Source organism: Diprion similis, chromosome 14 (assembly GCF_021155765.1).
Source record: "Diprion similis isolate iyDipSimi1 chromosome 14, iyDipSimi1.1, whole genome shotgun sequence".
In the NCBI taxonomy this organism is placed as follows: domain Eukaryota; kingdom Metazoa; phylum Arthropoda; class Insecta; order Hymenoptera; family Diprionidae; genus Diprion; species Diprion similis.
This window is the reverse complement of record NC_060118.1, coordinates 7,889,596-7,905,835: the sequence shown is the minus strand read 5'-3', so window position 1 is coordinate 7,905,835 and position 16,240 is coordinate 7,889,596. Positions and strand designations below refer to the sequence as shown.

The window sequence follows — 16,240 nt, the reverse complement described above, 5'->3', positions numbered from 1 at the left end:
CTTTAAGCTGCTGAAAGTATCTGTTCACAGCATCTTGACATCCCAATACGCAGTAAAGTTGTTTAGGTGGTAATAGTTCTTGCGTTACATTCTGAAACGATTGGAATAACATTTTTAGTCCTAAATGTTGAGGTGCTGATTGATCGTCATAGAAATTACATACATATTATAGCTTAACTTATAAGAAACACAATAAAGAGTTATAAAATGTATGATCCAGATGTTGCGACGAAATAATTCCTGCGATTTTATCTTTGTAATTCTAAGCCCCAACTTTTTTTGACGATGTGAATATATCGCCAATAATGTCAACGAGCTTTCGATGTCGTTGACAATGCTTGATAATTTTCATCGCTTGCTTATATTTACACTGGCTGATTGCATCATTGAATTATATCCCACAAAATCATTATTTTAACTTGAACTATACTTTTTTTTGTAGATAAAATTTCTGAATTATAATATGCACCTAATTCGGAGGATTTGAAATATAATAAAAAATTTATTATTATTTTTTTTCATCGGCTTTTCGTGAGGAATTATTACTGCAAGTAGTAAGCAAGTAGTATTCTGTTATTCCTAATGGGTATTAGAAATACATTCATTAGCTTTAGGTCGTCGGTCGTTTCCAAAAAATCTCACCATTGCGCCCTAATCAGCAATTCGTCCTTCCCGCGCAAAAACAATAACAGATCATTAGCGTGTGTTCGTGAGCGTGATTAAAAAATGACAAGAGTTTGGCGATCCTTTGTTTTCCTGTCAATTAAACCTCGCGCCGAATTGACGACGCGCGTCGGTGATCGTCATTCGTTTTCGCGATAGTTTATACCTAAAATTTAATAATTTCAGTCCGATTCCAAGTAGAGATGGCTTCAGCGGGAAGAAAAACTTCAGATTATCAAAACTGTGACGCTAATTTTTCATCGAATTTAATAAATTAGTGTTTTTTTTTTTTTTTTTTTTTTTTTTTTATATACATGGGGGGTTAAAATACTTACGCAAACAGCCTGACAGTTAGTTTCCAGCGCTGATTCCCACGCCGCGCACCCTATCGTACACTGAAATAAAACCAGAGAGGATTATCACCGTCCTAGATGCAGTGTGAAGTGTGAATTTAATTTGTTCGTGGTCGAAAAGTAAACATATAATGAATTATTTTTCACGTTTTTTTCGTTGAATTCTGGTTACTATTTTTGCTTATATTATTTGTCGTGATAAAGCTACGAACCATTGTCATGTTCATTTTGATATTCGGCACTTTGACGCAGCCCATAATGGAAAGAAATTCATAAAAGCTGGTAAAAACTTCAAAAATTAAAGTCTTCGAATAACATGTAGGGTTTGAAAATTTGATCTTATGTAGATAGGACATCGGTTCGCTGTATCGTCATCAAGTGTCACTACTTGAACCCTGTTTATTGTTAGTTCGTTGCAACGTTAAAATCTTGAATATTGTTCGAAAAACGTGAGTGTTGCAAGCCTGTTTATAAATTATTCATCGCAGTATTTTCGCAGTTCTACGTAATGGTTTTGGTATTCCCGAAGGTTAGTAATCCGTGTATTTGCCAATATTTATACAAAATTTCGTTGTAAACAAATGTTGTAGATTATCGATATCCATGAGGATAGTTGAAAAATTACGAAACTAGAGATAACGTATTTAAAAATATCGATAAGTTTCGTACTCCGCATCGCTCTGCTTTTAAATTTGTATGAAAATATAAATGAACAGTATAACGGTTCGATAATCTTAGAATCAATATTTGTACTTGAAATTGAATTCTTTTTTTTTTTTTTTTTTTTTTGTCAAATCTGACATCGATTTTATAATCAGTGATCTTAAAGAAAAGGCTTCTGCAGTTATTTTGATGGATATACAAGAGCTGCAGTTTTCAACAAAATTCATCCACCATTTAGGGGCGCCATTTTGTTTTTAAAAAATCTGAGGATTTAGTTAATTCCGTTTTTCGACTGCCTGCTGCAGATCGATTTTCTCTGCTATAAAATTCAATCATTACAAATAATCGTCTTTTGAAAAACATAACTTTAAACGCAATCGAAGATGAAAAATGCAAGAAAAGCAAAAAAAAAAAAAAAAAAAAAAATGCATCAAAATTAAGAATCTCGTTTTTCTATTAAAATTTGTTTGTCCTCGCATAATGCATTTATATACAGGGCATTCCATGTCAAATGTACCTATATTTTCCCTCACCATTTTTTATTCGTATCGAAATTTTTTTATACGATTCTCCCATATGAAAAAGGCACTCCTGAATTAAAAAAAAAATTTCTCGCTAACCGTTTTTTTTGTTTTTTCAATATTCAAACCCATTTCGAAAATGGGCGTTTTTAAAAATATAAAAAAAATTTGAAACTTCACACTAAAACAGGGAGACGAAAGGAATGAAATAAAAATCTGAAAAAATTAGGAAATCATTATTTCATCATTTTAAACCGATTAGATGGGCTCCACCATGGATTTTTTTTTTTTACCCATGCGTATTCTCAGGTTACGTTACGGTGCATCACTGCGGCGTAACTGAATGATGAGTGTAACTCTTCCGCTTAAAGTCTGGCAAATGAAGTTTTAATTTCTTTCAAGACATTAGTTAGTACTGTTATTATACTCATGTACAGTATGATACATGCATTAGTATGTATGTATATATGCACATACTACATATATATATATATCAAATCTGCGGTGGCACGCGCCGATCTCAACGCCCACGTGGTTAGCCGTAGAGACGAGGCACATTCTCATAATATAATTATCATATTCGTTGGCAAAGTAGGTACGCGGTAGCTTCTGTTTACTTTTCTCTTTTACTTCATTTACTTCATCTAGAACTTTTTACCCGGAAAATAGAAGCGAACTTCTTTGATTAAGCTTGAGCAACGCGAGATCCTGTAACGGAAGTTGCCGCCGTTCTTTCAGATTGAGTCGAATTCACCTACTTATAATTTATCTTATATACATATACCTTCATATTTATGTTCATCATACAATGGAACAAACAGAAAACTCGCTCGTCATATATATTCATAAAAATTTTTTCATTTTTCAAAACATCTTTTTTTTTTACAGCCGTATAATATATGTACTCATAATATATATATATATATATATTAGGGTGGCGCAAAAAAACCGACTACGTTTTTTTTTTTTTTCGATCCTCGTGTGACAAAATGTTAGTTTTCGATGTTTTAAGAGCCCCACTCCAAAGGACAGCTCAACAAATAAATTTTAAGAAATCGCTCCAAATTTTAAAAAATCGTCAAAAAATTGAATTAAAAAAATTATATTTTCAGTATTTTGTTTGATTTTTAATTCATGTCGTGGTGTATTGTTATCGATTCTTTCTTACTAAATTGAAGAAAAAAAAATTGATGAAATTTTAATATGAATATCAGAAGGTCGCTCGAAAAGATCTAAAGAAATGCACCAAAAAATTTTTAAAAAATTATAAGCGACCTTTCAAAATTCAAATTTTTAACAGAAACCTTCAAAAAAATTTTTTTTTTTGTCTATAAAATTATACCGTAACGAGAAAAATTAAAAAAAAAAAAAAAAAAAAAAAAAATCGATTTTCACGATTTCTGACGTTTTAAAAAATGTGGACCGACCTCTTAAAATTTTTTTTCTGAACTGTCCTTTGGAGTGGGCTCTTCAAACATCAAAAACTTACATTTTTTCACACGAGACTCAAAAAAAAAATATACATATATATATATATTTATACTCTCAAGATTGAACATATATATTCCTGTAGGTATATATCAATATATGTATGTACACGTCGTATTATACTTGTGCAGATGATTATCACGTTCATTATTAATATATATCGCTATATTAATTGAATTTCAAACGATAAGAGGCAGGCGGAGAAAGCGTTTGTTTGTCTCAGATCATATACGTTTCTGTTGATTCCTCTGAACTTTTACAATGCATGCAAGCCGTTGACGTAAAACTATTATACATTTATAGATAATCTGTGAAGTGTTTATTATTTTATTTTTATTTTTTATTTTATATTTGTTTTATTGTAGTAATAGTAGAAAGTCTATTTTCAAGAAATAGTGTCAGTATTATATGTATAGAGTCTGTACTCCTGTATAAAATTTAATTCTAACAAACAAAGTTATGAAATGAAATGATTATTAATTTTTTAACGATGGTGAAAAACAGAACAATACAAAACTAAAACTTTGTATAATCGTATAAATTTGAAAAGATTTCAGAGACTGTATAGTATATACAAAATTGTATCTGGTATTTGGAAATATTTACAAAAATATTAATCACTTCGTTAAATTTTTTTTTCTTTAAATCGTGTGGAAAAAATTTGTATCTGAATTTTTCTGTATTTCGATTTGAAATTTTTTTTTCGAATCATCCATCATTGTACAAAATAATCTTTGATAGAGAGGATTTAAGTGATATGCGCGATGTAATGAAAGGTTAGAAAAAGTGAAATATTCATGCTGGATAAGTAATAAGTGAAATTTAGTAAATATAATTTAATTTCTTCTATAGCGTTACATATAATAATAATTATTATTATTATTCATAATCTGTAACACGCGTATTATACATATATATATATATATATATATATATGTATGTGTGTGTGTGAAAAATGAAAAATATTTTGAAGAACACAATTTAAATGTAAATTTCTTATTCTGAGAACATTTAAAATTTTGAATGTAAAATTCAATTTAAATTTTAAATGAATATCATTTCATTTCAAATATTACTCCAGCAGTAAATATTATATACATATATATATAGGATATATAAGTGAAAGGACTCCGTTTGTGTTAATTATAACACCCATGCGATAAAACCGCGGTTTATGTATTGTTCATGGTGTTGTATAGTAGATGCATATACATATATAGTCTTATAGAAATTCCATTCGACACAAAACGGTCCGTGTGCATCGCGATCCATTACGGGTCAATTCACAATCTGTAAAGGTCGCCGGGTGATAAACGATAAGGATATTATTAATTTCAGTTTTCATTTAAATTATCACTGAATATAATTCCTTCGCCTTTCGAATTCTATTCGCTTCACTTATATATAGGTTTTATTATACTCATATACGTGAGTCGCTTTTTGTTCAATTTATAATAAGTCGTACCGTGAGTCCATGGCCGTGGACACGATATATTGGAGGCTAAAATTTTTTCAACCCTTACATATATATACGTGAGTGAAATTATCGCCTAATTTATTTTTATTATTTTTTCCCCCCCGTCAGTTTTTATCAGAAAATTTTCATCTGCGATGCTTACAATCGATTATCCCGACAGTTGACAAAGTTATATGATTTTTCCTTTTTTTTTTTGTTTTTTTTTTTTTTTTTTTTTTTGTTTTTTACCATTCAGTAAGATATTCTTAATTATTACAAAAGAGAAGAGAAAAATAATTTATTTTTACGAACGTTAGAATCAATTTTTCAATATTATCTATACGATTAAGGGGTCTACCCAACTAACGAGCGGAAAAAAAAAAAAAAAAAAAAAAATTCGTGAAAAAATCCTTTTTTTTTTTACTTTTAATGCTAATAGTTGACACAATTTCGATGATAAATTCAGTTGATAAAGACGATTATGACCTTCCTCGTACCGATCCTGCATGAGACTGGAACGACATACATCACGCGTCACGTCACGTCCGGTTTTTCTGCACCACGCGCCGTGTCGACACCGTGCACGCAATTGACGCGCGGCAATGATACGACTATAAAATTTCATTTCTAAGTAGCCACGTCGAAGCGTGACTTCCGTTATAAATTAGAAGAAAAAAAAGAAAGAAAAAAAAGAAAAAAAATACGCTCGTCTAACGAGGGTAAATGCGTTGTAATATCGTTTACCTTTTTTTTTTATACTCAAAGAAATTATCCAAGTTTCCGAAAATTTCGCGGTGGTGTGCAAATTATTATGAATTTTTATTTTTGTAAGAATTTATTGATATTGGTATCGAAGAATTTGTTTTTTTCTGACAAACTGTGGGAAAAATACGTGTTTTGAAATCAATATTTTTTAAAAACTTTTTGAAAATTTGACTTCAGAGAATTTGGTATCGTGTTAAAGTTAGTGACGTTATCGTAACGATTCGTGTTTAGGAAAAACTGTTATTCGACGATTTTTGAACCGTTTGAAATTCAGTAAAACTTAATAAAAAAAAATGTAAGATATATTTTTCATTCATCCCATTTCTTTCAGAATCGTTGCGAAAATAAGAAAATAGCGATTCTTTCCCAATTAAAATACTGTATCTACGTCATTAATTGCATTTCCGTTGCACGTAAATGACCTAATTGACAAATTTTATCTAGACAAAATTGAATTTTACTATATTTCTAAGCGATATTCTTTTGAATTTTGAACAAAGAAAGGAATGAAGCGTCAAAATCATTTTTTTACGAAATAAAGAAAAATTCATAAAACTTAATTCCTATTGATGTGACAAGTACTTGTTTCCTGGGCAGTGCAATTCTGTGTTATATCATATATTCGTTTTCTCTGCAGCAGCGCAATTCGCAGATCCTTTTAGACTCTAATTTGTCCGTTTCACGCAGTATTTTTCATCGTACATAAAACATATTTCTCCTCACAACGAAACACTGATATGCAATTTTGAAATGAAGTTATTTTCACGACAGCGAACGAAAAAAAAACAGTTTTCGAATTTTCGACGCAGGATATTTGAAAAAATTCCAATTGTTAAATCACAATTCCGTGTATTACTAGGATTGTCACTTTGCAATGCGTCATCTGGTGGAAAAAATCAAACTAACGTAAACAGGCTGACTGCTAACCGTTGACCGTGTTTTTCCACGTGTAGACATTAGACCAGGTATACAATATCATTGATTACATTTCATTAATCTATCTAACATGAGTAATTTGAGAGCCAAAGAATTATGGTTTGCCTCCATTAAAATCACAAACTTAGGTTATGTGGTGATAAAATGGCGCCAACCACCAGACTCTGACGTCACGAGGACATTTTCCAATATCCCTATATGATTGGTGTTGATTGAAGCCTTGAACGGAGTGTCTGGATCAACGCAACATCTATAATTTACGAATTACGATAGTTGGTCGAGGATACCGAATTAATGCTGAGCTACTATAGGTGATAACGATAACGATAACGATAACGATAATGATAACGACCCTTACAACTTAAACAGCCCCCAGAGTACAGTTCTCAAGGGTTGGTAGAATGGCCGAATGGTCCTCCGACTCTTCAGCAGCATATGTATGCCTGCATGTATGCATGTGTGTATGAATGCACGAGGTGTAGGTATACTGCCTCCGCGTACTCTCGCTAATTTCTCACTTCCTCATTAAATCCTCGACACACATTACGCCCCCTTTTGTTCCCCTCCCTCCCTCCTTCTATCTCTCTCTCTTGGCTTATCCCGGCTCCATTCACTCACACTTCGGACCTGGACTGTCTGTACATTCTGGGGTATGTGGTGCGAGTCCATCATGGCGGTAGGTAAATCTACGGCGTTAATCTCTACTCGTCCGCACAGCGGCCCACGTGTACCCTAAATAGTAAATACACCCACGATCGTTTCGAGTCGATTATGCATGGACGCATAGGTATCTATGGATACTCATTGATCACTTGGTCATCTGGAGTTTCATGAATGATCAATTTCACTGGTTAACTTATCGTTATGGGCACCATTTTTAAGTCGATATTTATGGTCCGTAGATGCCATGTGAGGTCAATTGAAGTCAGAGAATTTATGGATTCATGTTGAAGTCTTCCAAGTCATTGATAGTCTTCCATTTTGAAGTCAGGTGTTGTGTTTTGCTGTATAGATTGCTTAGTACTATTTTATTGTTATGATGTGAAGTCATTGGAGTCCACGTGGAGTTATGGTAAATATGAATTCACCTCGAAGTCTTTCAAGCCACTGATAGTCTTCCATTTTGAAGTCAGGTATAATAATTTTAATGAAGTGGTAACAGTTTTAGCGTGACAGATAATAAATATTAGGTAACAGATGAGAAGAAGAGTAAAAGGAGGAAGAAGAAGGTCTACGATTCATCAATTATTATTACAGTTTCATGCTGCACGGTAATTGAAGGATTTTAGTTCGTTGTTCACAAATATTTTGCGATAAATCGGCAATCAAAACTGAGTAAATTTATTGTTAAAAGTATCGTAACAGTTTCATTCTCTAACATTAATTATTTCAAGTATCCGATTGAATGTCTCATGTTAGACTTTAGATCTCGATAAATTTCCATTTCTATATGAAATCCGAATCAGTATGTACACTTTTTGACTAGGATTTTCCAGTTTTATAAGAATTGTAAACTATACTGTAGACTTATAGAAAATAGATAGTCAATCTGTTGAAGATTAGACTAAAAAAGCAGAAGAAAAACACATCAGCAAATAGAATAAAAGATGAATAATATGGAACAAGATATATTAATTTATTATGATGAATATATATATCGGATAATTAAACCTCGTAGTGTCAAATATCTCGAAAGAGATATCCGCAAGACAATTTAGATAACAAAAATACTACATATTCAAATTAGAGTACGATTTATCATCGACAGTAGGGATCAAAGAATTTTCTCGCTATACATGAACTTCTTAAATTAACTTGAACTGGTAATAAATAACGTTCGTTTACTATAAATTTACCGCACGGTCAAGATTATTCGAGATATATTATCTGTTCCTAAAAATATCACATGTCTTACAATTAAATCAACTAAAATCACTAACAAATAGTGAATGATTAATTTCGATGAACTATAATGAACACTAATCGTATCAACAGGTAAAACAACAAGAAAAAAGAAGCCAACTAGAAACGTCTGCTTCTCATACAAAAACACTGTACATAAGTCAAGCATTTTTTAAAATCTATGTTGGGTCTTGAGGGTGGTCCGCTACCAGTGCAGAGTGAGTTAGTCATGTATATAAAATCCTGGACGAGTGTTCTCTGTTGTACGAGTAAGAGCCAACCCCTTGAGCCACTTGAAGTCCTAGCTACCAATTTCGACTTTGTTTCCACATAATTTAAACACACTACTCAAGGATCGCATCCACTTGTGAAACGAAAGGAAGCAAATGAAGTAACCATGCATAAGCTTCCATCAGACACAGTTCAACAGTCTCCTGGTATGTTTCCATGTCATTTACAAGCGCAGCTACTGCAACAAGCTTTTCAAAAGTAGCGCTGAATTCTTGGTCTGCCTCGTGCAATTCAACGCGTTTCTGAAGACCAAGGAGCGTGTAATGACCTCTGAGAATTCCATGTTGGTTTATAAAAATGCGTTGCACTTCTGGCATCTGAGGTTAACTGCAGAATGCGCAAAAGGTTATAGAAAACGACACCGTGACGCGGTTAGACTTGGACTTGGACTAATGTATAATGACACACTTCATTCGCATTCGAGTGTTGTTACACAAACACATCGCGTGTCCTGGACACAACAATGAACATGGCACTCGTTTTTTCTGATTTATTTATTGCCGATGGCTCGTGTAAGTGATTTGACCACGCTAGGCACACCATATTATATCCGCATCTCGTACCTCCTCCTCCTCTTACTCCACCTCCTGATCCTGGTCGTTGTCGTGGAGATACGGACTGCTGACTTCGTATCCGGCTTTTCAAACTTTTTCCTCAGTACCTAAAGCCGAAATGATTTCCGTTGGGAAACGCCAACGCCTCTAATTGGATTTCTCAGGTTCCTGTATGTACCTACATTCAGCGCGCTAGACGATCTATCCTCGAAATCTCGGAATACGTGGATCGTAAAAGGAATCGAATAAAACCAGTCGGAATCACTTTGTAATACAGATACAAGTTAAGTTTACCAAGTTTACCACGTGACAACACTTACTTTTTTTCAGAATCAAAAAAAACTTCTGGTAAACTTTCATTCTAATTTGATCCCTTTTTCAAGGGATTGCAAAAAGTTTCATGGAAATCCATGCAGGATCCGCGTAGTCTGATGTGACTATCCAGCGTGCCTCAACTGTTAACCTTCTGTCTAACTTGTTTGGGTTAAGGCAATCATGAATATTACTGTACCGTGACAATGACTCCCCATCTCTAAACTCGGTAACAAGAAATTGGGAGTCATTGTCAGATAATTCGTGTAGAATCGAACTCGCATTTTTTGTTAGGTACCGAAAACAAGTTAGCCGTAACAGGTTCACGTTGTTCCAATCTGACGCAGTGACCACAAAATTGGAAGTCAACTTTTACAAAACTATGGGCTTCTTCTTTTCCACATAGGCAGTCACTGGTATCTCGTTTCCACAATTTACGCCTGTATTGCGATTCTAAAGTCGCACGTCAATTTGGCAACATCCGTTAATGAGGCAGACCGTCTGTCTGCCTTGTCGGTTGCACTTGTATTGCACGCGTTCCAATTTAAAACGTGGAGTAGCCATCAGCCCTACGTAGTTAATACCGGGTGTTCATTCACTCGTTTCACATTCATCCTTGATTCACTCATGCATTCGTTCATTCGTTCATTCGTTACGTTTTGTTCAACACACAGCACGCAACTAGCCCTTGTGTGACACTACCACGTTCGTATTTGTTGTTGACGTGCCATGTTTTACTCGCGGCCCTCGTATATTCATCTTCGTGTGTCGAAGGGTGCAGGGATCTCCTCCGTCCATCCTGAACCGGAAGTTAAACTTTATTGTTCCCCGCTGTGGTCAGAACAACGAAAAGGAAACGGACACCTAATCTCGCCCTTCCTAACTGTCTCCGGTGCCAATTTTACAACGCGTGCAATAATTTGACTCGTTTATTTTGAGAACTCGAATTTTTGCATCGTCAATACAAATGACTAAAAATTTATCTAGAGAAAAAACTAAAGGTAACATCAAAGTTGCAGCAAGCGCGAAACGACTTACCTGGTCCAATCTGCAACTGGCACCACATCCGACTTCGGAGTTGACCTCGTCAGTTCGACTCTGAAAGCCCAAAAACATCAGGATCGATTAAAATAACATATATTTGGTTCAATTCGCATCTGATTTGAAAAAACAATCATCAATATGCATGGATTCGTTTGGGGGAATATCGTTGATCGTCGATCTATGATTTTGAAAATTCCCGGTTCCCAGGAACCTGATATTCAAATTTCGCCCGTTGTAAAGTGGAATTCTCATACTCAGACGTGACACGTGCATCGGGGCTGCTGCCCCACGCTTCGCTTGCCACCCTTAAATTCAATATGCAAACGCGAATAAACCCATTACGAAGTCGTGCAATGCATATTCAACATGCGTGTGCAGTACGCACTCAAGCTTTAAACGTAACCCGTGTAAATGTGTAACAAGAAATACCCGAATAATTACTATACGTTACGGCTGAAAAATTGACTGAAGGGGAGAATTTCGAGGTGGGTGTTATTGCAGTTATAAATTTTTGTATTCCATTATACAATACACGCAACAATTCCGAGGGCGTGTAACCTGCAGTCCTCGTTATACTCGCGAAACCGGAAGTACACCTGTGCCCGGAAGCTCTCTGACAATGAGTTCAACTGCTCACGTCCTCCTCACAGGTGGGGACTGTAGGAATTAGATTTACCGGTAAAAATTCCTGTAGTTTCCCCCTCAGCTGACTTCTTATTCCAGTTTAGTTCAATGACGTCGAATTAAAAAGCTTTTTCAATCACGCTTCAATCTGGTCAGAATTTGAAAAAATTATTAGTTTGTTTTGCCGAGAAATATTGGAAAATGTAGGGAAATTTTAACCGAATTTTTTATAGTCACGAAGAAAGTTTTACACCAATTTACTTGAAAAATTTCATTTTAAGATATAAATTATTTACGTGACAATCCGTCTTGTCATTATTTGTATATACGCATGCGTACCGTTCATTTACTGACTCTCTATACAGCTTTTTACTCGATGATTTATTGCACGCATGGAGGCAGCTACCGGGGGGTTAGAATTGAACCGGATACAACAGTTTACCGTCTTTTAACCACCACCAAGCGATTCAATTTAAGTTTTCAATGCCCCGCAAGCTTCGTGTAGTTCCCCCTTCTGACGTATAATATAAGCTCTACAAATACGTCCATCATATACAGCTTTCGTGATTTTGGAGCATGGAAAATCAAATATACTCTCACAGGTTTATCAACTTTTGAAATTCAACGTTTTTCATTAAAAGATTAAACTTTAATCTTATTAATACCTTCAGATATCAAATTTAAAGTTCTATAAGTTATCATTCTCAAATGCACTCGCGTGTTGTCGAAGATTCAAATTGTCTTTACAAGACTGACTTCTATGGTTTGAATATCATTATATATGTAAATATATAATTCTCGGAACACTTTTTGAAAATTTTAATTCCAGTGAATTCATATCACGATTTCGAATGATATCGTTTTACGTTGCACAGCTTCCAGTGAGCATAGAGTATATAAACCATGGATTCAATGAATTTAAACAGACCTTGAAAGACTCCAAGTGACTTTAAAACATTTCGACTGACTTGTAAGTACTGGAGGCTTGAAAATACTTCAAAGTATTTCAAACCATCACTTTGATCGCATTAATGATCATGAAAGACATCAGGTGACATCAGTATACCTATCATAAATAAAAATGTATCCACCTGACTTTGAAAAATATCGCATGAATCAGACCTGACTCCATTGTTAATCATTATTAATCAAATAAATTTCTTAACAATATTAATCATTGTTAAATGACGAGAAACTATACTTTATCACAGTCTTTTTTAAACCCATCATTCAACTATGGGGTTAATAAAGTTCGAGTGTATCATTTCCACAAGGTGCCAGAGCAGCACCTGATTGCGGAACCTTCGAGTCATTATTACTATACAAACCCAAACCCTAAGCTTCCTGTCTCAGAACGAGAAGAAAAAAAAGAACACGGTAAAAAATAATATCCACCTGCGTTTTTCATCAGACCCGAAGACCAGAGATAGAGAATATATAAGAGAAGACCAAGGAAATGGGAAGGGCTTCTCATGATGTTAGAGTAGAAAAAAAACTAACGACCATTCAGCAAAATACATCGAGGTACCTACTGCGGGAATTTGTAATGGGTTAAACACTTCTAGCGCGTGTATTTCTCCATGGTTTCCATTCCAGGACACACTGACATAACACACGTGACTACCGTGATCCCCTAATCGCGTCCACCTGATCTGCACCCGCCGAGTTTCACCCCAACGACGCGTTGCAGTCTTCGTCTTCGTCACGGTCGGTTGCGTCGACCAACTGTTGCGTCTTTCCGGAAGCAGGTATAGACGACTTGGACGTTGAAGGTGAAGGTGGACTCGACGGAATTCTTCCATACCCTCCAAAGGATTCAAGCCAATTTACCCCGAGGACTTACAACGTTGAAATTGGCGTTTCCTGTTATCCTGATTTTCAACGGCTTTTTTCCTATCGCGCAGCACTCGTGCGCATTATAACCTAAAACTCTTGCCTCTTTCTGATGTTTCGTTTTTTAATTTCTGTTAAACTTTTCGGGATTCATCGATTCTTCGAGAGTGAAGAACGTCACTTATGGTTACCGTACAGAATTTATCCTACAAACTAGCTACTCCATGGCAGCTCGGAATATACATAAACGGTACAAGAATATGAAAACCGAGGGAGAAAAGGGAGGGGGAGAAAAATGTATAGTCAGTGTTCCAACCGAGTGAATTTAGGAGATGGGATAGGTGGGATGGCAAGGTGGAGGTATACACCGATGGGCAATCAACACCGTGCGACTCTGAAAACGAGGAGAAACGCGGCGCACATAAAACCCGACACCGTTAACCTCAAACTCGAAACTTCGCCTCACCGCTAACACGTTTCATAGTGTGATCGTGAGTACAATACACTCTTCCACAGGGAGCAGGACTCCCGTTTGGTTGGATGGCCGACCAGTTCCCGGTTGGAACTACTCGACCGAGGTCAAATTTCTAAAGAATTCTCGGTAATGAGAGGGGGGACATCATTGGATAGCCGTGACCAAATCAATCTGGCGATGGGTATATAACGGATCGATTTGAAAGATGAAACCGTTTCGGGGTTCGTCGGTTTGGGGATGAATTTTATGCTAGTACTCAGCATTGCTGTCTCATTAAATTTAATTTTTCAGGTATACAATAAGCACGAATTTAATTCATGCAGTAATCGGACTTTGTAAGAGTTAAACGATTCTTGATTTTAGGCCAAGGAGTTTATGCTCGGTTTATTAAAGTGGCGTATATCGACTCCGATTATTACACGTAATGGATGGATGGCTTTACACGTGATTACAAATGTTACAAGGATGACCAAAAAACTGGAGAGATCGCGCGAATATTATACGGATTACAAAAAGATTACAAAGAGATTACAGCAATTATAAAGATTTCAGAGGCAGCAGAGATTACACGAAGATTCGATCGATTGTAAAGATATTACAATGATTATACAAAGAGATTACAAGAATCAAAAAGATTCCAGAGAATGCGAAAATTGTAAAAGTTATCAAAAGACTGTAAAGATTACAAAAAAAAAAAAAAAACCACTTGCATTGCAAAGAGAATACAAAAATAACAAAGATTCCAGAAACAGCAATCATTACCAAAACACTGCAAAGAGATTACAAAAATTACAAAGAGATTACAAGGATTACAAAAGTTGAAAAAAAATTACAAAAATTCTAGAAATAGCAAACATTACCAAAAGACTGCAAAGATATTACAAAGATTACAAAAATTACAAAGTGATTACAAGGATTACAAAAGATTAAAAAAATTACAAATATTCCAGAAACAGCAAACATTAACAAAAGACTGCAAAGAGATTAGAAGGATTACAAAAATATTATAAAAATTACAAAGATTCCAGAAACAGCAAATTACATGTGATTACGTGAGATTACAAAAGTGATTAACTCCTTGTTTTAAGCATCTGTTTAAACTTTGAGTACACATTGAAGTTCGTATAAGTTACAATCACCATTGAAGCTCATTTGATCACGAATTCTTAGTCAGATCTTGTTTAGCGAATGGTTAATATTCAGACTTCATTTCTGTCCAATTATCGTTATAGATTTCCTCGGAAACTTGCTGGAATTGAGAAATGATCTGTCAGGGTTCTCAACTTCTCGTTACTACTCGTCATCTGGTCAGGCACGTTTCATTTGGAAAGAGTTCCGCCAGTTTATTACGGTTTCAAAGACCATAAACATAAATTTTAATCTGGACGAATCGTAACCGCGTATTCCAAGTAACCAATAACAAATGGTTATAAAATTCCCTGAAGCCGATGGTCGAATTGATGAATAAAATTACTCGAGGTGTTGGGACCACCAGGAATTTGATTCTCTCTCTCTCTCTCTCTCTCTCTCTTTGTTTTTTATGCTACTTCGCGTCCTCTTCTCCAGTTCAACTCAACACACGTGGTCCTGGTCATGCGTGTGCATATAAATAATTGTTGTGTACATACTGGAGAGGCCTTAATTGGCATTACGTCATACGAACGAACGAACGAACGAACGAACGAACGAACGAACAAACTCAGCGCAGACTCCATGAGCAAACCGTTGCTGCACCCAACTATACATATATACGGTACGTTCCCAGGATTTGTTTACTACGTACGGCTTAAATTATAAATTGGAGAAGCAGGCGAACCGATGTTCAGTTTGTTTGGCTTCAAGTGCGCAGGCTTCCCAAAAAACTGGCCAACTGGGTCAATTCCTTGCCTTCGCACGGCTCGTCTGTACTTTTAACTAAACCGTATAAAAAAAAAAAGCATCTTCATAGTGATCGTTTAGTTCGTATTAATAAACTTAATTATATCTCTTATCATTATTGGTGATTTGAATACTGACGAGTTTGAATACTGAACAATTTGTCTCTAATTTTTATTACTAGATAATCCCACGTTTGATATATATTTGTTGAATAAAAAATATTTCAGGGACAAGTGGTTTTTGTATATATTTTTATTTTTTTATCTTTTCAAACTGTTGTCTAAATAATAGAATAATATTAACTTGTCGAGAGTACGAGAAAATGTAAAATGCTTTATCGTACGTAACACAATATTATATGGAGCGTATAAAATGAAGATAGAGTTCGTATAAACAATATTTAAAATTGTAACAAACATAATTCTGGCAAAACATTACGATCTTCTAACTTTTTCTCGCCTTATATTTTATTCTGTTTATTT

General features: G+C 35.0%; 1 protein-coding gene across 6 annotated transcripts in view; it reads right to left on the bottom strand.

Annotated features, from left to right (window-relative positions):
- LOC124414858 (proto-oncogene tyrosine-protein kinase ROS) overlaps window positions 1–16,240 on the bottom strand; it is a 35,029-nt gene that overhangs the window by 12,914 nt on the left and 5,875 nt on the right. For all 6 annotated transcript variants that reach the window (XM_046895956.1, XM_046895957.1, XM_046895958.1 and 3 more), the window contains exons 2-4: window positions 10,943–11,002; window positions 999–1,058; window positions 1–91 (exon numbers count right to left, since the gene is read on the bottom strand). In XM_046895956.1, coding sequence (XP_046751912.1) covers window positions 1–91; window positions 999–1,058; window positions 10,943–11,002 — 211 coding nt within the window. The remainder of the gene's footprint in view (window positions 92–998; window positions 1,059–10,942; window positions 11,003–16,240) is intronic.